Here is a 26589-nt window from a genome sequence, read left to right on the forward strand (position 1 = left end):
TCAAATCCAGATTTGTCAGATTCTTCACCACCAGCTTACCACACTTCTTAGCAAACAGTAAGCTCTGCTACAAAAAGAGATATTAGGTACTTATGGCTGTTACCTTAATTCTATTACATGTAGAGAAAAAAGCCTTTCTTATACATAATGTTGAAGAATAATAGCAATATTACACAGTAATGCATTTTCATTTTTTCAGGTGACTTCTACTGCTACCTAAAAGCTATAAGCAAACAGGGTGCAATAATTTAAACACCCAAACCCAAATAATGCTACTTCTTTAAAAAAATCACTTAAAAATTATATGTTTAATGATGCTCTTCTTTGTAAGAGTCTTATTCCAAAAATGCTCCAACTGCATAAGATTTTTTAATATCCTCTTTTGAGATTTTATTTAGAGGCTTTCTTTTATAATTACAATAATGACTCTCACTTGCTGTTTGTAATGTGCTAGGTGACATGGTAAATACAAAGAGCCCCTTCTTCTCAAGGAGATAATACAGATACAAACAAAAATAACAAAAGGCAGAACAGATGAATGGCACACAACTCAAAGCAAGGAATGATCCCTGTGAGTGGTTGTGGTGATCAGACACTTCAAAGAAGGTAAAGTGAAAGGAAGGACAGGGGTATTCCAGGGACTAACAAAGAATAAGGAAAAGCCACTTGTCAAAAATGAGTATGGGAGAAAGTTTATTCTGGAGAAGAGCAGTCTGAGACTGGAGGGGAAAAGACCAATTGAGAGTTCAGAGGTAGTATGGGATAGGGATTTAAGGGACTCATCCTCTGGAGAAAATGAAGTTTCTGTACATATAAAACTCAAGCCTGTAACAAGAATTCATACTGGGAAGAAGCAGTGGTTGGGCCATTCAATGGGAGATACCTAAGGCAGTGAGTGAGGCAAGGGTACATATGAAGTAGAGAAAAAGGAAAAGTGATTTACCAAACCCTAAGAGTGGCAGTGGAAGCTTTCAGTTCCACATGAGGCTAACCATGAATAAGATTGTGTGTCCTGACAATGAAGTGCAGGGTTGGGGCTCACTGGGAATTGGGATAAGGGTAGAAGGGAGTTGGGCTAACTGGGAATGTTTTAGAATAAAATGGATGTGGAGGTTTTATAGAACAAATGAGAAGTCTATGATAAATGGGAAAGGGAAGAGTAGAATGACCCTTGGCTTAGGAAAACACAAAATATTTTCCGATTTGATCCCCTATAAACTAAGGGCAGAATTAAGGCCGTATTTGGGGAGCCATACATTTGTCAAAGAACAAGAGACATTCAACACAGAAGTACACTTGGGAAAGGATGGCCGGGGCCTGGTTTAGAGGAAATGGATTATAGGTGTAGTCCACTGTAGTAGGTGGGAGGCAGAGAGGCATAATGCAGAAGGTGTTGTCTCAGGAAGCCATGATGCACAGTGGCAGATCAAGGGAACTTCACAAGCTTAAGATCCTTGCAACAGTGAATTTTTTTCCAGCTGGTATTCCACATTCACACAAATGATGCCCTGAAAGAGTATTGGATGGTAGTAAAGTGAATTCTGGAAAGATGATAATGTTTGGTTTATTTAGGTTCTTTTTAGATGCCAATGAGTCAAAGGTAAAAACAAAACGAAACACGAAATAATTAGAAATTATGAGATTAGTTAGATCTCAGGAAAACTAAGGAATGAAACTGGAAGATTCAAATTTGAAAGGTAAAAGTGACAGTGGTTACATTACGAAGAAAGGAAATGTAAGGAGGCGAGAAGAGCTGAAGGAAGGCAATGAATAGGAGTAGGCAAAAAGGAAGAAGAAAAATAGTGGTAACGGTTAAACACAAGCTGAGGAGAACAGTTTCAAAAGTGAGTGACAATAATGACTCTAAAGAAGTCATAGAGTAGTAAGAGTGAAAAAAAGTGAATAAATACGGGGATCGGTACTTGACAGATAATCTTTAAAGGGGCAGTGTTAGTTGGTACGTGAGGATGATACTCAAATTAAAAGGTAAAGAAATGAATCATGAATATGCTAGTAACAAATACTTTTTACAAATGTTCATGGTAATAAGAAGACAAGAGATAAGGAAAGTAGGGAGTAAGGACAAGTCTCCCTCATCTTACAAAAAATACCTGAAATCATCTGTAAGCAGAAAGAACCTGGTAGATAGAAGATGAAGTTGCAAATTAACTGAATTAAGTTGTGGAAGAACTAGAGGAGATAAGGGGCAGGATTAACTTTGGAGAAGTAGAACATGTTTGATTTCTGAGATTAATGCCTGGATAAATGTAACAGGAAAAAAATTTGAGGCTGAAAAGATTAATTAAAAGGATGACCTCCAACTGTGTATTTGTAGGCCATGTTAATAACTAAGAGAATCCGAAATAAAATCTTTAGAGTACCAAAAAAATGTTTAATCAGATACTGTAGGTAAGAATAAAGAAGTATTTAAAAATAAAAAGATAGGGCCCAATTCAAGTTAAAGATCATGAGTCAGAGTTGACTGAATCAAGCACTATTTGGGGGTCTAGAATTGAGGATAAAGTTCAGAAGAAGATGGTCAAGTCTTTGGCCTTTATGCCAGGTAAGCATGACTAAATGTGTAAAGGATTCTAGAACAAAAACAAAGCAGCAATCAAGACAGATGACCCTGAGGGTGAGGATGACTATAGTTAGATAGGTGCTGCTGGACTGGAAAAAGAACTCAAAGCCCAGAAAGTCATTGGGAAATGGGAATTCAAAAGAAATGAACAGTATATCTGACAAGATTAAAATAGTACTGTGGTAAGAAAGCGGGTACAAGTCTAAAGGTGATGTAAAGCACTGGCACTAAAGAAGTCAAGTTACCATAATGTCAGGCTAGTCATCAAGGGGGTTAAAAAACTGTGAGAGAGGTGCCGGAGCCATCAAGAAACGTGGGAGAGTCCTTGAAAGGAGTACCTGATAATGACCAGAAAGTAACACAGAGGTCATGTTTTGATCTGTAAGAAAATCACTTTTATTAATCATATTCTAACTTTTGAAAAAACGGAACCTCACTTTGAATAATCAACCTAACTGGCTTATATCTGAACAACTTTTGACTATTTTTTTAATTTTATTTATTTATTTTTTAAATGTTTTATTCTCATAATCTTTCACTTTTTCTTTTTTTTTTTTTTTTTCCACGCCACCTGGCATGTGGGATCTTAGTTCCCTGACCAGGGATGGAACCCACACTCCCTGCACTGGAAGCACAGAGTCTTAACCACTGGACTGCCAGGGAACTCCCAATTTTTGACTATTTAAAAAAAAATAAAAATCCATCCTGAAGGATGCCCCAACTAATGAGATACAAATGAAGATAACATAGGCTATGAAGGCGCTCTCTGCATAGAATACTCTAATTATCTAAGTTGAATGAATTAAAGAAAAATAATTCCAACAATGGCATCATGACTGAAATAGTCTCTCATTTCACTGAATGAATGCAAGGAGACATGGCTTGATGGATGGATGGACAGACAGATGCATTACAGAGAAAAAGAGAGAGAGAAACAGACTCAATGAAGTGTCTAACATCACTGAAAACCCTGGAATCTCTCAAAGTGACTGCTTTGAAGAGAATAACACTCATGAGATTACATGTATTTGTTTCATAAATATACTTAAAACATTTACTTTTCTGTCTTTGGAAGTAACCATGTTTGAAAGTTCTATAGGAAAAAAAAATTCCCATAGAAAAACTATTTTCCCTATCAAACCTATCCTAATTTCATTAGTCTAACTGTTCTTAAAATTCGAGTTTCCAGGAACTTCATGAATTACTATGCCGAAAAATAGTGCCAGGAATCATCTTAGAAGTTTTCTTAGAAGAGAAAAACTGACTTCTAATAGGATAACTGTTTTCCAAAACAAACTTGCTGAACTGTAATTTTAATTGGTAATTATAGATGTTTAACTCATCTTACCTCATCATATGATTCACATAGGCTTTGCTACAGCTAGTGTTGTATCTGCAAAAACTACAGTGGACATATGTAGGAAAATGGTTTGCAAAATCTTTTATTTCAGAACAACACTCAATGCACTTGTGAACTCCCCGACGACACCTTATAGAGATATAAAGAAAATGATAAAAATATATTTTAAAACAAAAATAATAAGGGACCACCTTATTAATGTTCTGTTAATTAAAGCTAAGGTGTTTAAATTAACATCTTCAAACAGAGACTTATTATTTGAAAAATCTGCTATGGAACAGCAGCTAGAATAAGTATAAAAAATCTAATATCAGCTAATGTTTCTTACTGGAAAAAAGGGATTAATCAATTGGTTAAATTAACCAATTCAAACATCACAAGATATAAGCACAACATAAAACACCAGTGTAATAAATGAATATTATAGAAAAACAGTAATTCAAGTACTGTTCAACTGTTGTAAAAAATATTTTTTATTATTTGCTTGGCCTTAAGTGACAGTGTATAAATGTACAAGAGAGTTGTGTAATAGGGTAAATTTATATTAAATAAAGTTTTTATACTTAAGATTAAATTAGTATTGTGTATCAAGAATAAAAGATTACCTTAAATTCCTCAATGCTGTATTGACTTTACTTTTTTTATTGCTACTAGCCAATGTGCTTTGTTTCTTTTGCATATTAGATATTTTTGATTTGTATTTAGATTTACTTCCATTAGGCTTACTTGCATTAGGTTTACTTGCAATGGATTTAGTTATATTAGGTTTACTTGTGTTAGATTTTGTGGGATTTTTAGCAGTTATATTTTTAGTCCTTGGAGGTGAGAGCTGAAGGGTAGAAGTGCTTGCACTAATGGTAGGTGTAGTTGAAGATCCTGATTGAAGAGGGCCAACTGAAGCTCGAATAGTAACCTACAAAAATGAAGATAATATTTGCTTTAGAAAATTAATCACTGCATTACTGTTAAAATATCACTGCATAACGAAAAGTTAAACATCAAGTTTTTGGAAAGGGCAAGTATAAACTGTAACTGGTAAGTCTTCCATTTATTCTAAATGTTCATATCAATTAAATGAAATTAAACTTGATATTTACTCACTTGTAATCTTACATTTTTGTACTGATATCAGTTATATGTTAAGAGTTATTAATGGATAATTAGGAGTTAAAGCAAATTATATGAATATTAAAAGAGCACATTCCATAGCTATTTCTATGCTCTGATATAACTAAAAATTCACAAACACAGAGGTCAAAATTTAAATCTCAAAGCCTAGAAAGGACTGTGTTACCCTTCGACAACTATAAAACAAAGAGATCTACAGTAAATGTGACTTCTTTCCAGGGGCTCATTGGGCAGGATTTATGTTTACAAAGGTTATGTGAGGGGTTATATCAATTCACTATACTGCAGGGTGAGTTTAATAATACTTAGAATTTCCTTAAAGGAAGCTAATAACAAGACTTAACATTTGGTATTAAGAAATTATATTTGCTGGTTGACAATGAAAAACACAACTGCTCCAACTTTCTCATTAATCATTTTACTATACACCCCCCCCACAGCCTATGAGGAAGTACCATGAAAAACATGTGCTTTAGTATCATACAAAGGCATTGGACTAGGAATCAAAAGACCTGAGGTTAAAGCTAATACGACTCCTTTCTAGCCATGTGACCTTGAATCAGTAACATCCTCTCTAAGCTTCTTTATCTATAATAAGGGACAATACTTCCCTCATCTACCTCACTGGCTTACTATATGGATTAAATAATAGAATATATGAATAAACATAACAAAAGCCTAATTCTAAGGTGCTATAAAAACATTTAGTATCATTATTATTATTATTATTATTATTATTATTAAGGGAAAATATGAGAGAGGACTGCACTGCTTACATTAGTGTTCTGCATGTCTAGTCCCAGCATGGAATGAATGGATTGCAGGGAAGGATGCTGGATAGCTTCTCTTGCTCTAGGTCTTCAGAGCATGGCTTTATATTGTTTTAGTTAATTCAAATAACAGACATACCCACATTCAAAGGTAAGAACCCAAAGCCAAATATAAATGTTTTGGGGATTATTTCACTTTGGATTATCCATGCCTCTGTTTCCCTCCACTGGAGCAAATATTCAAGAGCTGACTGTGTATAAAGAAGTCAGAAAAAACAGAGGTATATAAGGCAAAAAGGGAAAAGTAAATTACAATCATCAGTATGCAGTCAGACATGTGTTTGCTCACTTAAAACATAATGCTATCCAGCAGCAGAACTTGCTTCTCTGAGAGTAGACTCAGTAATAACAATTTCAATAAACATCTAAGAACCTACAGCATTCAAGGCACTATACCTGATGCTGAGGACACAAAGATAAATAAAACATGATTCCTGATCTCAAGCATCTTACAGTTTAACAGATAAAAATGACATATACACTGCCAACTGGAATAGCTCCAAAATAGCCTATGTAACATTGACATAACCCATTAACCCTGGAACAGTTAATCTAGCTATACTTTTTACAAAGGAATACCACTCTAGAGTTGCACACACTACTGACCAAAAAGCAATGGTTAGAAGTTTTATTCCTAAACACAGGAATGGTAAAACCTAAAATTAAAGTCTTAATTAAATCAGAAATCATTTTTAAAGTATTCTATTCAATAAATAAAACCAGGCAGGAGTTGTCTATTATCATACAAAATGTTAAAATACAGCATATTTGAACTCACTTTTGTTCCTGGAGGCAATCCTTCTAGTTGTTTAGGTTTTATAAATGTCCGATGATGCTGAGTCTTGTGATCCATTTTCTCTTTGCATGTTAAAAACTGTAGTCTGCATTTTGTACAACGATGTATTCCTTTTTTCTGTTTAGAAAACAGAAAAAGTGAAGAAAAATAATTTCTACAACCACAAATATTGTGTCCTGAAACTGCTCTGATTTAATTTTAATGATACTAATTTTAAAACTAGTATTTTACATCTCCTAACATATATAATAGCAAAATATTGTTTTATTTTTTAAAACATTCTTTGCATTAGTATTTAGGTTTCAAAAATGTCTGTTACTATCCAGAAATTGAACATGAAAGTTGCATCAATAGATTCTAATTAAAGTTCTCTCAATAGTGCTATGAAAACTCTTTTTTTTTTTTTTTGCGGTACGTGGGCCTCCCACTGCTGTGGCCTCTCCCGCCGCGGAGCACAGGCTCCGTACGCGCAGGCTCAGTGGCCATGGCTCACGGGCCCAGCCGCTCCGCGGCACGTGGGATACTCCAGGACCAGGGCACGAACCCGCGTCCCCCGCATCCGCAGGCGGACTCTCAACCACTGCGCCACCAGGGATGAAAGCTCTTTTACTTATAATTTTAAAGTACTTAGACACATGATACTGTGAAAATGAACTATACTACATTTTTATCCTATAAAAGAGTAAATTCTTTTTAATTTTTGCTATTTCTAGTTGGTTGACAAGTTGGAAAAATAAATTCAAATAGCCAACCACAGATTTCAGAGAAAGCTGTTATAGCAATGGTTGTATAAAGCAGTGTTGTCTAATAAAACTTTCTTCAATGATGAAAACGTTCTAGAGCTGTACTACCCAATACAGTATCAACTAGACATATGTGGTTAATGAGCACCTGAAATGTGCCAAGTGCAACTGAGCAAACAAATTTTAAATTTTATTTAATTTTAATTAATTTAAGGTTAAATAGCCACATACAGCTAGTGGCTACAACATTGCACAGTGTGGATATGGAAGCATAAATAAAAACAACTATTCCCAATCCACTTACTGGCTGAGACCCCTTGACTAAGTCCCTCCTCAAACTTAATCCTGTTATTATTCCACAGATGGGAAACAGGACCCAAGAAAAATCCAAATCACTTTCCCATAGCTATTCAGTGACAACTGCCAGACACCTAATCCAGTGTTCTTTCTACTATACAATATCAACTACAATATTGATATTTATGCTTTTATTAATTTAAAAATTATATATGTATATGCAAACATATATATAAACTGAAACAACATATAAATACAAAAGAATGTTTTCTCTAAAGCTACGATCTGCCAGATACATCACTATTTCCATTTAAATACAATCAATCATTTATAAAATTCGAACAGATAATACACTGGGAAGTACCTAGCACAGTACTGGCACACAGCAGGCATTTCATAAATAAAAGTTCTTTTCAAAGTTCAAAGCAATATATAAATATAATATGTTTGTATTGTATTTTAGGTGCATCTTAAGACTATTTTAGAAGTGTGATGCATTCTTGGAGGTACAGGCAACTTAAATTCACTCATATTTGCTCAAAGAAGAGGAAGAAAAAGAGAAAACGTGGGCAAGAAACAGATACCAAGTCAAGAGGACAGAAAAAAAGTTCTCCAGAATCCAGTATCCAGTACCCAGAAATCTTTTCTCTATCTATAATCCCTCCCAAGGTTACCTTTTCATTTCACCGCTTTAAGTATCATCTATCCAACTACCTACTTGATATCACTACTTGATGTCTAATATGCATCTCAAACCAACATGGACAAAACTGAATTCTGGATTTCTTCCCTACCTCCCTGCCCTCCAAAATATGTTCTTTCCTCAGTCTTCACCATATAACAATATATGAAAATTCCACTCTTGCAGCTGCTTAGGACAAAAAACTTGGTCACTCTCTCTCACATCCCATATCCAACCCATTAATAAAAGGTGTCAGCTCTACCTTCAAAAACTGTCATAATATTTCCACTTATTACCTTCAACCACTGCTACAATACTTGTCCAAGACACTCAACTTGACTAATAATAACCTCCTATGTTCTCCCTTTCATGTTCTTTCTTCCCTATGGTCTATTCTCTTCACAGCTGCCAACGATCTTAAAACATGGCAGATCTTTCACATGCCTAAAATGCTGATGGTTTTCCAAAGTCCTGATTCTGGTTTACAAGACTCTATATGAATTGGCCTGCATTCTATTGCTACAACCTTATTTCCTACTACTTTTCCTCTTATTACTTTACTCTGCTCCAGCCACAACTGGCCTCTGTGATGTTCTTTGAGTGCTCCAGGTACACACTCACTTCACTCCCGATATAATGTTACTTCTCCCAGATTTCCTCACAGCTTACTCCTTTATTTCCTTCAGAGAGGCCCGTTTTTGGCCACTATATACACAAGACAAGGCCACTATATATACATGACATTGCTCTAATAATGTCATCTCAAATACAAGTTTTTGCTCAGCTGTAAGTTTCCAGTCTTTTGTAAATAATCATACAAATTTTAAATTTCTTGAAGGATGCATGATGATCCTTCTTATTGATAGATTTTCCCCTCTTAACTGCTAGCTGTCTACCTCCTAGGTGCTCCAAATACACAAAAAAGAAAACTGGACACGCATGTCAAGTGAAGACATAAAACTCAGGGTATAAAAACTGATTAAAAATCACACAGACAGGGAGGAGCTTCAAGATGGCGGACGAGTAAGACGTGGAGATCACCTTCCTCCCCACAAATACATCAGAAATACATCTACATGTGGAACAACTCCTACAAAACACCTACTGAACGCTGGCAGAAGACCTCAGACCTCCCAAAAGGCAAGAAACTCCCCACGTACCTGGGTAGGGCAAAAGAAAAAAGAAAAAACACAGACAAAAGAATAGGGACAGGACCTGCACCAGTGGGAGGGAGCTGCGAAGGAGGAAATGTTTCCACACACTAGGAAGCCCCTTTGCAGGTGGAGACTGCGGGTGGAGGAGTGGGGGGAAGCTTCGGAGCCACGGAGGAGAGTGCAGTAACGGGGGTGTGGAGGGCAAAATGGAAAGATTCCCCCACAGAGGATCGGTGCCAACCAGCACGCACCAGCCTGAGAGGCTTGTCTGCTCACCCGCCAGGACGGGCGAGGGCTGGGAGCTGAGGCTCCGGCTTCGGTTGGACCCCAGGGAGAGGACAGGGGTTGGCTGCATGAACACAGCCTGAAGGGGCTAGTGCGTCCACAGCCAGCTGGGAGGGAGTTTGGGGAAAGTCGGGACCTGCCTAAGAGGCAAGAGACTTTTTCTTGCCTCTTTGTTTCCTGGATTGCCAGGAGAGGGGATTAAGAGGGCCGCTTAAAGGAGCTCCAGAGACGAGCGCAAGCGGCGGCTATCAGCGCGGACCCCAGAGACGGGCATGAGACGCTAAGGCTGCTGCTGCCGCCACCAAGAAGCCTGTGTGTAATCACAGGTCACTCTCCACACCTCCCTCCTGGGAGCCTGTGCAGACCGCCAATTATAGGATCCCATGACCCAGAGACAACCTCCCCAGGAGAACGCACGGCACGCCTCAGGCTGGTGCAACGTCACACTGGCCTCTACCGCCGCAGGCCCGCCCCGAACTCCGTAACCCTCCCTCGCCCCGGCCTGAGTGAGCCAGAGCCCCCGAATCAGCTGCTCCTTTAACCCTGTCCTGTCTGAGCAAAGAACACACGCCCACAGGCGACCTACACGCAGAGGCGGGGCCAAATCCAAAGCTGAAGCCCAGCAGCTGTGCAAACAAGAGAAAGGGAAATCTCACCCAGCAGCCTCAGGAGCAGCAGATTAAAACGCCACCATCAACTTGACGTACCCTGCATCTGTGGAATACCTAAATAGACAAGGAATCATCCCAAATTGAGGAGGTGGACTTGGGGAGCAACGATATACTTTTTTTCCCTTTTTCTCTTTTTGTGAGTCTGTATGTATATGCTTCTGTGTGTGATTTTGTCTATATAGCTTTGCTTTAACCATTTGTCCTAGGGTTCTGTCTGTACGTTTTGTTTGTTTGTTTTTGTTTTTTAGTATAATTTTCAGTGCTTGTCATCAGTGGATTTGTTTTTTGGTTTGGTTGTTCTTTCTTCCTTTCTTTTTTAATTACTTTCAAAAATGTTTTTAATAATTACTTTTTGCTTTTATTTTAATAACTTTTTATTTTCTCTTTTTCTTTCTTTCTTTCCTTTTTTCTCCCTTTTATTCTGAGCCATGTGGATGACAGGCTCTTGGTGCTCCAGCCAGGTGTCAGGGCTGTGCCTCTGAGGTGGGGGAGAGCCAAGGTCCAACAGAGACCTCCCAGCTCCACATAATATCAAAAGGCGAATATCTGCCAGAGATCTCCAACTCAACGCCAACACACAGCTCCACTCAACGACCAGCAAGCTACAGTGCTGGACACCATATGCCAAACAACTAGCAAGACAGGAACACAACAACACCCATTAGCAGAGAGGCTGCCTAAAATCATATAAGGTCACAGACACCCCCAAAACACACCACCAGACGTGGACCTGCCCACCAGAAAGACAAGATCTAGCCTCATCCAGAACACAGGCACTAGTCCCCTCCACCAGGAAGCCTACACAACCCACTGAACCAACCTTAGCCACTGGGGGCAGACACCAAAAACAACAGGAACTATGAACCTGCAGCCTGTGAAAAGGAGACCCAAAACACTGTAAGTTAAGCAAAATGAGAAGACAAAGAAACACACAGCACATGAAAGAGCAAGGTAAAAGTCCACCAGACCTAACAAATGAAGAGGAAATAGGCAGTCTACCTGAAAAAGAATTCAGAATAATGATAGTAAAGATGATCCAAAATCTTGGAAACAGAATACAGAAAATACAAAAAACGTTTAACATGGACCTAGAAGAACTAAAGAGCAAACAAACAACCATGAACACCACAATAAATGAAATTTAAAATTCTCTAGAATGGATCAATAGCAGAATAACTGAGGCACAAGAAAGGATAAATGACCTGGAATATAAAATAGTGGAAATAACTACTGCAGAGCAGAATAAAGAAAAAAGAATGAAAAGAATTGAGGACAGTCTCAAAGACCTCTGGGACAATATTAAATGCACCAACATTCGAATTATAGGGGTCCCAGTAGAAGAAGAGAAAAAGAAAGAGACTGACAAAATACTTGAAGAGATTGTAGTTGAAAACTTCCCTAATATGGGTAAGGAAATAGTTAATCAAGTCCAGGAAGCACAGAGAGTCCCATACAGGGTAAATCCAAGGAGAAACACGCCAAGATACATATTAATCAAACTGACAAAAATTAAATACAAAGAAAAAATACTAAAAGCAGCAAAGGAAAAACAACAAATAACATACAAGGGAATCCCAATAAGGTTAACAGCTGATCTTTCAGCAGAAATTCTGCAAGCCAGAAGGGAGTGGCAGGACATATTTAAACTGATGAAAGGGAAAAACTTACAACCAAGATTACTCTGTCCAGCAAGGATCTCATTCAGATTTGACAGAGAAACTGAAACCTTTACAGACAAGTAAAAGCTAAGAGAATTCAGCACAACTGAACTAGCTTTACAACAAATGCTAAAGGAACTTCCCTAGGGAGGAAACACAAGAGAAGGAAAAGGCCTACAATAACGAACCCAAAACAGTTAAGAAAATGGTAACAGGAACATACATATCAATAATTACCTTAAATGTAAATGGACAAAATGCTCCCACCAAAAGACACAGATTGGCTGAATGGATACAAAAACAAGACCCGTACATATGCTGTCTACAAGAGACCCACCTGAGACCTAGGGACACACGGAGACTGAAAGTGAGAGGATGGAAAAAGATATTCCATGCAAATGGAAATCAAAAGAAAGCTGGAGTAGTAATTCTCATATCAGACAATATAGACTTTAAAACAAGGATTATTACAAGAGACAAAGAAGGACACTACATAATGATCAAGGGATCAATCCAAGAAGAAGATATAACAATTGTAAATATTTATGCACCCAATATAGAAGCACCTCAATACATAAGACAAATGCTAACAGCCATAAAAGGGGAAATCGACAGTAACACAATCATAGTAGGGGACTTTAACACCCCACTTTCACCAATGGACAGATCGTCCAGAATGAAAATAAATAAGGAAACACAGCTTTAAATGATACATTAAACAAGATGGACTTCACTGATATTTATAGGACATTCCATCCAAAATCAACAGAATACACTTTCTTCTCAAGTGCTCATGGAACATTCTCCAGGATGGATCATATCTCGGGTCACAAGTCAAGCCTTGGTAAATATAAGAAAATTGAAATTGTGTCAAGTATCTGACCACAACGCTATGAGACTAGGTATCAATTACAGGAAAAAATCTGTAAAAAATACAAACACATGGAGGCTAAACAATACACTACTTAATAACCAAGAAGTCACTGAAGAAACCAAAGAGGAAATCAAACAATACGTAGAAATAAATGACAAAGAAAACACGATGACCCAAAATCTATAGGATGCAGCAAAAGCAGTTCCAAGAGGGAAGTTGATAGCAGTACAATCTTACCTTAAGAAACAAGAAACTCTCAAATAAACAACCCAACCTTACACCTAAAGCAATTAGAGAAAGAAGGACAAAAAAACCCCAAAGTTAATTGCAACTCTATTTACAGTAGCCAGGACATGGAATCAACCTAAGTGTCCATCGACAGATGAACGGATAAAGAAGATGTGGCACATATATACAATGGAATGTTCCTCAGCGATAAATAGAAACGAAATTGAGTTATCTGTAGTGAGGTGGATGGACCTAGAGTCTGTCATACAGAGTGAAGTAAGTCAGAAAGAGAAAAACAAATACCGTATGCTAACACATATATATATGAAATCTAACAACAACAAAAAAAAAACACAATGGTCATGAAGAACCTAGGGGCAAGAAGGGAATAACTACTGAGACCTACTAGAGAATGGACTTGAGGACACGGGGAGGAGGAAGGGTAAGCTGGGACAAAGTGAGAGAGTGGTAGTGTATGTATGGACATATATACACTCCCAAATATAAAATAGATAGCTAGTGGGAAGTAGTCACATAGCATAGGGAGATCAGCTCGGTGCTTTGTGACCAGCTACAAGGGTGGGATAGGGAGGGTGGGAGGGAGGGAGATGCAAGAGGGAAGAGATATGAGGATATATGTATATGTATAACTGATTCACTTTGTTATAAAACGGAAACTAACACACCACTGTAAAGCAATTATACTCCAATAAAAACGTTAAAAAAATCATACAGCCCATACAGTTGGCCCACACATCTCCTTCATAATTATCATTCTTCCTACATCTATATCTCACTCTGAAGCTCAATATAGCATATGGGGAAAATGATGTTAAATCCCCATAATGAAATAAAACTACTGTTTTATACTTTATTCTCCCTTTGAAAATTAAAAGCCAAAGAAGAAATACAGAGTATCAAGAATAGTGTTTCTCAAACTCTGTTCTGCAAGAAATGTTAATAGGTATTGAGCAAATAAAGGGTTCAATAGCCAAGTAAGTCTGGGGAATACATATAATATCATTACTTAGAGATTTACAATGTTCATTAGCGTATTAAAATTTCTGAAGAACCCTGTTGTGAAAAAGAAACAATGATTTAATTTTGTAAATCTAGGCCTTTACCAAATTCATTTACCAGTAGCAATTGGTGAGGGGGGGGGCGGGAACATGTATTAACAACTGATGGAAAATTGCCGGGGAAACCCAGAATCGAAAGATCTTGCCAGAACTCCTCAAGGATAGGTAGCAACCCAGTCACAACATAGGTGATCCCAAATTTATTTGGAAATTCTACTTTTATGATCTTTCCCAATGAAGAACCACAAGCCGATTTCATGATTATCTAATGACTAGAATGGAAAGCAAAGTGAGCACCAATGCTGAATAAACCGACATGCCGGTTTAATCAATAACAAGAAAATGTAATGAGCTAATTAGTGAGGTGGCAAAACTTGATTACATGATCATACTGAATAAATCCACTGACTTCTGGTTTTGCCAAAGGCGCTGTTATTGTTCTTTCAAGCACTTAAGAACAGGATCAGTGTTGCATTAAACTTTTCAGCCCAAAGGATGACTTAACTGCTTCAGGAAAAGAACCAGTAAGTATAATACCAGAGTTCAAGAGATGGGTATAAGCACTAATACTGGGTCCCAAAAATTACGTAGCAGGACTAAATACAGTTATTTGCCAGAGTTCATATATCAAGCAATAAGTGTCACTACTGCTTCCTCTATCCCTGGCAGCTATAAAAGACCACTCCTGGTCAATGACGCCAACATGTCTTATAATATGGGAGCTAAAAGTGGGAATAAAGTTTGAAGAGAAAGAGGAAAACACGATTATGAGTCATCAATCTTCTTTATCAGTTCAAACTCATCTTTTTCCCTGCTCCTGATAATTACCTTTCCCAGAAGGTAATCTTAGCCTCGAAATATCCAATCTTTTGGATATTCTTCCACTCATCTTCTCTTTTTTCCTTCAATCCAAGGTTTCCTATTTCTAGCTATCTTTCAGAATTTTCATGTAGGAACCACATCATCACCAGAAAGGAAGCAAGGAAAAGAAGTGGAAGTTTCACAGGTAATTCAGCATAAATTGCAAATTAATCATGTCATTTGGAACAATGCTGCTTCCCTTGCAGAACAAATCTAACCAATGTTCTAAGTCATAATCTATCTTTTCTCTAAAACAACATTAAAGGAATAAAAACTGGCAAATCTCACCTGATGCTTCATGTAATGATGCATATAGGGTGTTGCAATTTTAATAACTTTGAGGCAAAACGGACATAGCAAGTTCTTAGTGTTTTCATGGGATGTTCTAAAATGAGTTTCTACATCAGAAAATGATGATGATCTATAATTGCAAACCTACAAAAAAAAGAGATTTAGTTTAACTTGAAAACTTATAATGATATCCAATTTCAAAGTAAGAATGATAGGTCACTTGTTCAGAAGAATATTTTGTACTATTAATTCAGCTCTGATGCCTACGCAACCAAGAATTCCATTAATGCAAACATCGAAAGATAATCTTTGAGACAGAAGCGTCATTACCTTTCAAAGCTTAAGGATACTTCCCAAAATATAACTAGATTCCCTTATTTTTATCGGATATTTTTATCTGTCACCCCCAATCTTGACTTGAGTTTTCAAACTCTGACACCTCTGGTACTATAAAGTACTTCTGCTATATAAAATAGCATCTTCCTTTAGATTATAAATGGCCTCCAGGCTACGGAAGTGACAATTTATTTTTATCTTACTTTCTCATTCCTCCAAATTCTGGAAAAATACTAGTCCCAAAGCATTTGATAGGGTTCTCTGAAGTAAAAGCATTTTATACTTCCCTTGTATGCCTACATTCTTCCCTACAGGGTAAGATAAGTTCATGTTTGTCTTTCTGCCACAGGGCTTTTCTTTGTCTAGTACAGGAGTGGGCAAACAATGGCCTATGGGCCAATTCCAACTGTCTGCTGACCCTACATAACAATGTATGAGTTATGCCAAGAGACTTCCTACTAATAAATTATTTACAGAAGATACTTTAATTTTAGCAACCAATTTTATCGAAATGGTTAGAAAAATAAAATATGTTTCATGACGTGAAAATTATATGAAATTCAAATTTCAGTGTCCATAAATAAAGTTATATTGAAACACAGTCATACCCATTCATCCACTTATTGTCTATGGCTGCCTGTGTGCTACAATGGCAGAGTTGATTAGTTGCAACGGAGACCTATGATCCTCAAAGCCTGAATACTATCTTGCCCTTTATATAAAAAATTTGCTGATGCCTGGCCTAATAGGTTTAAATCTTGTAACCAGAACAAGAGATAACAAACAAACAAAACAAACACGATGTATACAATAAAATATGTGTATACCTGGCAAATATATGGCATTTCACCAGGTTTATGATTGTCCTTCATATGTTGTAAAAGAATATGCTCTGTTTCAAATGATAATTCACATATTTTGCAAATGGCTGAAAGTGGGGGAAAAAAGACATTACACCATTTTAAGATATATATATATATACACATAAGTATTCAATCATTATGTTGTACACCTGAAACTAATACAATATTATATGTCAATTACACTTCAATTTTCTTAAAAAGTTTCCTATAGAGGCAAATAAACAAAATCAGATATATACATATATAATTCATTTTGTACATCTATATCAACAACAACAATAATAACAGTAGTAGTATTGGTGGTGGTGGTAGTGGTGAACAGTTCCATAGTTGTTAACTGTATGCCATGCACAGTTCTAAGGACTTTACTTACATTAACTCACTCAGTTCCCAACAAAACATTATGAAGCAGGTATTTTTATTATCCCCATTATTCAACTATTAAGTGACCTGTCTGAGATCACATTAAGATCACATATTAAGAGGCAGAGCTTGGATGTGAACCCAAGCTGTCTTGCTCCAAAATCTGTGATTTTAACTACCGTTCTATTTACTTTTCTTATTCAAGTTTAAAAGAAGGGCACTGATTTCATATTTGAAAACTATTATCTGAGGCTTCTAATTTAGTCCCTCACATGTAATGCACAGGTTATTTACCATAGTGAATTATTTATAAGAGAGAATTTAATTTCAGTAACTAATTTTATTTAAAAGTTTATATAAGTTAAAAATTAACTTTTTCAACTTTACTCTCAAATTTCAAAGTCATCTTATTTTTCTAACACACTTGTTCAGAGTTCAGTAACAAACTTTTCTCAGAGTTTACATTGTTAAAATCAAAATACTCAATACTTAAATGAAATTGTAACTTACTAGAAAATTCATGGGGTGTGTGTGTACTTTCAATGTGACACTGCAGTTGAAATGGTGTGGGAAACTGACGGTAGCAGTGCTGGCAGGTGGTGTGGTTTTCCCAGCTTTCACTGCTCTGCTTCTCAAGTTCCAAATGATGTTTCATGTGGTTCATAAACCTATAAATGATTGTCAACAGGTGCAAAAATTCAGATTTAAAAACAAAAATCTCACAAATAAGTACTTGAATCTAAATCTTAAAATTAGAGATATGATTACTGAAAATAAAATCTCAAAAGTCTTAAAGTCCTCTAGAAAAGTGTGCACTTTAAATAATCACTTTTATTAAGTAACTAAGTCAACATCTTTTCATCCTTGTTTTAAAATAAATAGTTATTATGAATTTGAAATATCACTAATTGGCTCTCTTGATCATTTCAGATTATTAAAATTTTTTTAAAGATAAAACAGCAGGTTTCTTCTCCATACAAGAAATACTACTTACATTTTTAAATAAAATACTGAAAGGAAGGAAACTCTACCACCAAAAGCAGCTACAGAGTCATGAGAGAAATCTCTTAAGCTATGAAGATATACATTAAATTCTAGCTGCTTAAAAGAAAAATTACTGGTATTTTTACTTGTGTCTTGGTTTCTAAATGCATGTAATAGCAATTTTAATGCCTACAATTACAAGAACCTTTTGTCTTATTTAATGATACTGGTTTACTGTTAGCAAAGACTGTTCATTTTAACTTGCAGACTGTGCCCTTTGTAGGCAATGTCCATTTTTCAGTTTTACATTCTGCTATTTCAGCTTCCCTAAAAAGGCTTCTTATGAGCAGGAACTATGACCTTCCACAACAGAGAGTGCAATATAAATGGGAATGCCTATTTAAAAGAGCTTACTGAAGCTTTTTGCTGAATTTGAAAGTAAAGTTATTCAATCAAAATAACAATTTTTAGATGGGGTCAACTATTAACAATTACTCACTTTGAGTCACTACAGGAAATAATGTTGAAATTAAGTGATAATATCATCAATCTGGATAGCAATCATCATAAAGGTTATAACATTTATTTTTTTTCACACTTCACACAACGCTACTCTTTAGTACAGGTTATGGTACACTTTGAAATATCTTTTAGACTTCCTTTGGTTTTTACACCAGCTCTACAAACACCTATAGGAAATCCTAGTCTTGGCTAAATATTTAGGTATAGAGAAAATGTCATGAGCCATTAAACGCTCAGCTTACGACTTTCAGCAATTAAAATGTACCTAAATAAAATAATTTCTTAACTAGCAAGCTTTCTCTCAATTATTACATGGGCCCCCATCAGGAGCTCATACTACTTAAACCAACAGATGGAAATGAGGGAAACAAAAAAAGCAAACATCTTGCAAGGATATTCACAGAATAAAATAAACCTGTTTTGGGTGACACTCAATGTAGGGAAAAAAACACCATACGTTGACAGGGCAGAGAACAGAAATCTACAGCTATCAGCTTCTTACCATTCTCTACAAATATCAATTTACCCTCCCAGTTTTTACTATCAAGGTAAAATATTACTTAGCATATTGAACTTCTTTGGTTATAAATTGTTTTCTATTAAGGTTACATTTACTAAACAATCAGTATTTCAAAAAAAGCTCAATTCCTGGATGTTACCAGGTGCTGCTTGCTTAAAATTTCTAGATATTAGGACACTCTAGAAATATGTAACTAGTATTCTGAAACAATAACAAAAAAAAAGAAAATTTTTACTTTCATATGTTTAATATTAATGTGTTAATCTCAAAGGAAAATAAAAAAACTACTGCTGAAATAAATTCTAATATCATATATATATAACATTTAAGAATAACAAAGAACTAAGCAGGGGAGCCATATTTCTATGCACTTTACTATATTAACATGATTTTTCTGGTGTATTTTACTATTAAAATGGTAAAAATGTGAAAATAGGGGAAGGAGTTCTATTGTTTCAGTGTTATACCTCAAAGTACAATATTCCTTCTGTTAAGCTACTGGGACCATTAGCTATTGATGGCTGTTAAAACTTGATGGAAAGAGATAAATGTGAAAACTTGTATGAAATAATATACGTAAAAGAATTTTTAAAACTATAAAGCACTACCATAAAAAAATTATTATTATAGGAGTTTATCGCAGTGTATTTCAGAGTTTTTCTATATGCTTCTTCTTGGACCCAAGAACTCACAGGAAAATAAAATAAATGCTGGGTCTAGAAGTAAACTATAGGTACCTAAGAATGCTAATTACAAATAATAGTCACCAAGGGTAAATATAAAAAGTTATGCATATGTATGTTTGTACACACACACGTGCCTCAACTGATGGAAGTACACTGACATCTGCAACTTACTTTCAAATGCATAAAAAAACCCAGATAGTTTGAAGGAAGGATGAATAGCTATATGATGAAGCAAGTACAGTTAAATGTTAATGATAGAATCAAGATGATAAGTATACAAGTGTCCATTACAAAATATTTTTAAATTTGTTGAATGTTGAAAATCTTTATAATAAAATGATGGTAAAAAACCTTACCAAATATAAATGTCAAGCTATGTAACCAATAAAAATATCAATCAATATGTCTTCTCATTTTATTCTTGTAACTAACTCTTTTATGGGATTTGAGCATTAAACAAGATTAGTATATAAGAGGTCAAACTGGACAAAACATAAATAAGTGGTTCTTCTTGTGGTGTGAAAAAAAAAATTCAAAAGCAGCTAAATATGAAAATTGTCTCATGAAAATTCCTAGATCACTGATAATATAGGTAAAAGAAGTTAATTTTGTTTTATTTGAAATAAAGTTTGTCCTTTCTTAAGTTATTTTAAAGAAATACAACTAACTGGATCCAAGAGTCAACTCTAAAATATAAGAAAAGACAAAAGTTTTTTAACAAGAGAATATGTTTGTTCTTAGTGCAAAGTGTTAAAATCTCTTATCTAGAATAACATTTAAAAATGCAAGATAAAGATACAACATTTATATCTGTAGCATTCCAATTTTCAAGTAGAAATAAAAATAAGTGCTAACATACCTGATATTATTTTTAAGAATTTTCAAGCAACTGAAGCATTTAAAGGTTGTGTAAGTCTTCTGTTCTTCCTGGACATCTCCTTCATGTTTTCCATAATAAAAGTCATTAACTAACATGATCAGTTTTCCTTTTTCTGAATCAACAGTCTTACTTTTATTTGCTGTACTTGAAAATTCTGTTTTAGCCAGTCCCAGAAAGTTATTTATCATGTCTGGACAACAGTACTGAAAGAGAAAAAACAGAAGTCTTATTTATCTCTTAAAACAATTAGAAACCAAAATACGGTTCTTTGTTTACAACTAAGGTCAGACCATCTAAAACTATGCTTGGCGATATATCTGGAAAAATATTCACCAAAAGCTTGTGGTGCATATACATACTCTCAAAATCTCAAACAATAAACATCTATTATCTTAATTTAAAAAAATTTTTTTAAAGAAAGAAAAGAAAAACCGTAAAACCAGGACTCGACTATTGATCTAATAGTCTTTTCCTTATAATTTGTCTTTTCAGATGTAAATATTTAACAACACTTAAATTAAAACTAAACATTGTTCATATCTATGCCATGACAGAGTATAGAATGGAAATGTAGTTTTACATGCCATAATGTATATGTTTAACTATATATATACTACATATCATAATATCTGGTTGGAACTGGATATCGAGCACAGCTAACCTGCCATTCCTTAGACTCAAGGTGCTAAAAAATGCATAGGGAAAAAATAAAGAACCATCGGTCATGTCTTGAAAGCTTCAACAGTTACATCTTGAAATCTAGAATGCTTATATATTTGATGGGGAAATTTAGTTCCTCATTTGGAAAATCAAGATGTCATATAAACTGGTTCCAATATGAAATACTTTCATACATGAACTTTTTTTTCCAACAAGATAATTAACTTATTGTACATAATTTTCAGTTTTAGAATTTCTCTAAGGCAGTTTTACTCAGAGGGCTATCCAAGGAAGACCTGCATTAGAAAAACCAGAAGCGCTTGTCAAAATGCTAATTCCTGGGCCTACTTCAGACCAATAAGCCACAAAGTCTAGCGGTAGAGCCCAGAAATCTATATTTTTTAACAAGGCACCTACATAATTCTTTTACAACATAAACCAACTGACTTAAACTCTTCCTAAACATGTTAGCTCATAAATTAGTAGCATCATAAGAAAGTCTGAAAATCTAAACACAACTCTATTCCATTTCTAAGAATAACAAAATCTACTTCCTCTCCTGCCATACTGAAATGTTACATTATTGGTGAAACTTTCTGTGTCACATGAGAAGCTGGACTTTTGATGCAAGACAGACCTATAATATTTCCTTCGATTGCACTTATTTTGTTCACTTGTCAATTCTGAAACCTACAGAGGAAAAGAACACACATAAAAAAATCTGAAATAGATCCAAAAGAGAGGAGAAAAAAATACTAAATAAAATGAACTGACAAAAAAGTGACATAATTTATGCTTAGGAGTTAAGGTTGCACCCATAAGCTTAATTAGGATAAGGGTATTAATTCTCTAAGACAACATGACCCTCTGTAGTCTACCACTCTGAATAAACACAATTGAAATGAAACCACAATAAAAAGAGGGAAATGAGAAAGGTTTTGCTACCTATGTTTCTAGATTCTTCTTGAGACACATAATATTTAAGAGCTCAAACTTAAGAAAGTCACACTGGGGTTTCCCTGGTGGCGCAGTGGTTAAGAATCCGCCTGCCAATGCAGGGGACATGGGTTCGAGCCCTGGTCTGGGAAGATTCCACATGCCACGGAGCAACTAAGCCCATGCACCACAACTAGTGAGCCTGCAATCTAGAGCCTGCGAGCCACAACTACTGAAGCCCGTGCACCTAGAGCCGTGCTCTGCAACAGAAGAAGCCACTGCAATGAGAAGCCCACGCACTGCAACAAGAGTAGCCCCCACTCACTGCAACTAGAGAAAGCCTGCTTGCAGCAACGAAGACCCAACACAGCCAAAAATAAATAAATAAAATTTATTTTTTTTTAAAAAAAAGTCGCACTGTTACAAAGGACTTTAGAAAGCTAAAGTCTAAAAATGTTGTTTTTGACTTTAAGGACAAATGGAGAAAAGGATGAGTCAGAGTAAACTCACCAACACTATTAGAAAAATGATTTAATATATGTCTTACTACAAATGATGTGTATCAGTAACATCATTTTGATAGACAAAATTCCTCATCTTATCTGCAGTTTTACTATAGGGATGATCTCAAACATCAATTGGAAAAAATTATAATGCACAAAATGACGTAATACAGAATAGTCTCACTAATTAGAAATGTGGAAAATCTTATATACTCAAACATTAAATCTGGCTTTCAGACTGTAGGAGTTACTCTGAGTCATATTTGAGAATTGATTCTCTTCTGAAATCTATAAAATAATCTATGTAATCTACAGTAGAGTGTGCTGCAAGGTTTATATTCTCCAGAAATGTCTAATTTAGTATATCTATAAACGTTTGTTACCCGAAATACTCATAAATGCATTATAGACGATAAATTGTTTGCTGTTCTTCCAGTTTCTTTTTTGTTCTACAGAAAAGCAAGATAGAACCAGATTTTAAAAATAAACATGCAAGTCTCATTCACAATATCCTTTAAACAATGTTTCATATTCCTATAAAATAGCTGAATGATAAACCACTGACAACCAAGAATGGATGAGGTGCACTGAAGAAGGTTGGGGGATTTAGTAATTGAGAAGACAGTATCTTACAGAAAATATCCAAAAGACAAGAAAGTAAGTTAAGAAATGAGAACTAGGCTTAGATTTAAAGTTTTATGGTAAGACAGAACAAGTGATGGATGGCACGGCTGAGCTATGGCCCAACACTAACTGGTCACCTTTTATTCAGCCCTAGTACCCTTTTGGTTCTAGCCCTTCACTGTAACCCCAGGTTCATCCCTTATTTCCTGGGTTAGTCATTCTGCAAATATTAAACACTTTAATGCCATATACTATAATTTGACAAACAGTAGATAACATCTAAACACCATTCTAATCTTTACTCCTTCCAATAGATATACCATGTTCTGTTGCTTTGTTAGTACCTAAAAATTTAGATGGGATTTCCAGAGCAAAGAAGGGGTACCATTTTTAAATAGGAAAAAAAAACTTCCCATATGGTCATCCTACATAAGTCAACATTTTTCCCTTCTCCTTGTGAGATACATCCGAAAAACCACAACAACCAAATTCCAAAAATTTAATTTTCATTAAAACTCAAAGTCAGAATCCACAGACTCCACAACATATGAAAGCACTACCAAAAGCAGCCAGATCAGGCAGAAGACAGACAGCTGGAAGCAGACCAGAGAAGTCAAAAGAACTCAACGTTAACAGACCTTAGAAAGTGTCAGGAAAACATATATTCTAAGGTTGAAATACACATCATGAAGTGCAAATCTATGTTCTTTGTTTGCAAAACCAAGTGTAGGAGCTGGAGCAAGAAGGATGGCAGAAATTCCTCAAACCTCATTCAGTACAGAGAAACAGAAAAGGAATGCTACATATAAAATCAGACACACAAGTTACACTTACAGGAAGAAGTTGTATAAATCAGCTAATAGGCTGTGAGATTATCCTGGCAACCTATGCTTCCCAAAAGGAGCTTTGTACAAAACAACTAACCCAAGAAAATCTAACTTGTTCAATATGATAGGAACTTACATCTAAACAAAAATACTTTAAGATAAACTGAGGAAGTGTAAAATTCTCAAAAAAACACCTTAGAGCAGATGCAGATGAAAACAGGGGCCAAAATTTTTGCCATAAATTTAAAAAAACTTAATGAAGCAACTGTGTCTATTTGGAAAACCAAAAAGCAAGAAGAGATGGCAAGACAAAAAGAAGACATAAAGAGTGGCAAAATCAAGAGTAAAAGTAGAGAAAAAAAATAAAACCAGATAGCTAAACACAAATTAGAAAAGTACACTGGTGAACAGATGTTGGAAAATAAAATAAATGAGAAAAGCTTAGTAAATTAAAAGAAAGAGGGAAGGGGAGAGGAGGGGAGAGGAGAGGAAAGAAGAACGAAGAGAGAAAGAATTAAAAGGATTAGGAAGAAAATCACAAATATGCCAGACAAAGGACATTGAACAAATGAACAAATGAGTACTGGACAACACCCAGCCCCCCAAATAACAAAACAATTGTATGGAATTTAAAGATACAAATCAAGAAAACTGCACTAAAATAAAGGAAGACACAAATTTACAAGCTGAAAGAACACGCTGTATGTCAGAGAAGATTGATCCAAAATTCTCAACACGAAGTCACTGTAGAATTATCAGTCTTTCAAAATAAAGAATCCTCTGGACAGCCAGGCAAAAAGAGCAAATCATTTATAAAGGGCAAAATAATTCAAACTTATCCCAAATTCTTAACAACAACATTAGATATTGTAAAACAAAAGCTGTAACACCAACAAGATCCTCAAAGTGGGATCAAACTTTGTATCTGGCCAAACTGTGTTTCATGAATGGACTATAGTCAAACTGTTTTGAACATGAAGGAACTCAAAGAATACTGTTCTCAGGCCCTTCCTCAGGAATTATTATGGGATGAACTTTAGTCAAACAAGATAACCAAAGGAACCATAACAAAAAGACTGGTGATGAGCACTGAATATATTTACTGTGGAAAAGGATTAAAACAAATACGGAAATAAGGTTAAGAAAACTGAATGAAAATGTCATATGCCCTGACAATGGAAAAATGATACAACCAACAAATAAAAACTAAAAGGAGGTAAAAGGACAATAAATATGAGGTCAAGAGAGTTCATAGATTGCTTCACATATGGTAGCAGTACATCAAGGAATATAATTTAGAGCTACCAAATAAAGAAGTGCAGGTATGAGCATTTTCAATAGTACAAAGAAATAGTACACTCAGAAAGATAATATTGACTAAAATCAGTAGGAGAGGAGAAGGTAAGGATGGGGTTAAGAATAGGAAATTTAATGCTACTTTAATCAATTTTAATAGCAGAGAATAGCCAAAGGAATAGAAGACTACTGGAATTATATTAACATTAAAATTAAAAGGATAAAAAGGAAAACAAAAATACAACTTCCCTAAAAACCCAAATTACATACATGTAAAGCAACAACATAGTGAAAGAAAGAAAGAGAGAGAGAGAGAGAGAGAGAGAGAGGAAGAACAGAGTTAGCAAAAAATTGTGACAGAACCAAGATCAAATAAACCTATCACATCTATGAAAATAAGTAAATTTAACTCAACTACTGAAACAAAAAAGATTTTCATTATAGGATCACAACTTTCTGCTTAAAGCAAGAGGCATACTTAAAACAAAGCCACTCAAAGGGGTTGAAAATAAAAGGATAAACAAAATACACTAGGCAAATAGAAACCAGAAGAAAACAAGGGGTGAGCCTAAAAGTCATTAAACTTTAAAACAAAAAAGGACATTTTATAAAAATGCTAAAGGATGCATTCACAATACAGTTACAAAAGAGATTCATCTGTATCACAAACAATAGCAACAATCTTAAAACAGAATTGCAATAAAGCAAAAAAATATATTGGTGGTGAAAGATGTGGATTGAGATGTGCTATTTCTCAATCCATGACAGAGCAAGTAAACAAAAAAATAAGTTAAGTTATAGAAATCTAAACAATGTAATTAATAAGCTAGATCTGGTTGATAAATATCAAATTCCCTAAAAAGAAATAATGTACCTATCTTCAAGTTAAATATCCCATACACTTGTCAAAAGGGGAATAATAATAAGTATTTGGGAGAACTTGAGTTTTTTACCATTAAGTTTGAATACCAGTTATGCCAATTAACTGGCTATAAAACAATGAGAAAAATGTCTATCTCAAAGAATTTTCTAAGGATTAAATGAAATAATGTATTTAAAGCTTAGTAGTCT

General features: G+C 35.2%; 1 protein-coding gene across 5 annotated transcripts in view; it reads right to left on the bottom strand.

Moving 5' to 3' along the window:
- Positions 1-26589, bottom strand: part of ZNF280D (zinc finger protein 280D) — a 116044-nt gene that overhangs the window by 53151 nt on the left and 36304 nt on the right. For 4 of the 5 annotated variants that reach the window (XR_003006259.1, XM_024767770.1, XM_024767769.1 and 1 more), the window contains 7 exons: positions 20652-20875; positions 17591-17748; positions 16682-16782; positions 15516-15662; positions 6678-6812; positions 4547-4854; positions 3930-4070 (listed from right to left, as the gene is read on the bottom strand). Coding sequence is in view for 4 of the 5 variants with exons in the window: in XM_024767770.1 (XP_024623538.1) it covers positions 3930-4070; positions 4547-4854; positions 6678-6812; positions 15516-15662; positions 16682-16782; positions 17591-17748; positions 20652-20875 (1214 nt within the window). In the remaining variant the exon portion in view is untranslated. The remainder of the gene's footprint in view (positions 1-3929; positions 4071-4546; positions 4855-6677; positions 6813-15515; positions 15663-16681; positions 16783-17590; positions 17749-20651; positions 20876-26589) is intronic. The other variant, XM_024767771.1, reaches the window with a different exon arrangement.

The sequence above is a fragment of the Neophocaena asiaeorientalis genome, unplaced genomic scaffold (assembly GCF_003031525.2).
Source record: "Neophocaena asiaeorientalis asiaeorientalis breed wild unplaced genomic scaffold, Neophocaena_asiaeorientalis_V1.1 scaffold71, whole genome shotgun sequence".
Classification (NCBI taxonomy): domain Eukaryota; kingdom Metazoa; phylum Chordata; class Mammalia; order Artiodactyla; family Phocoenidae; genus Neophocaena; species Neophocaena asiaeorientalis.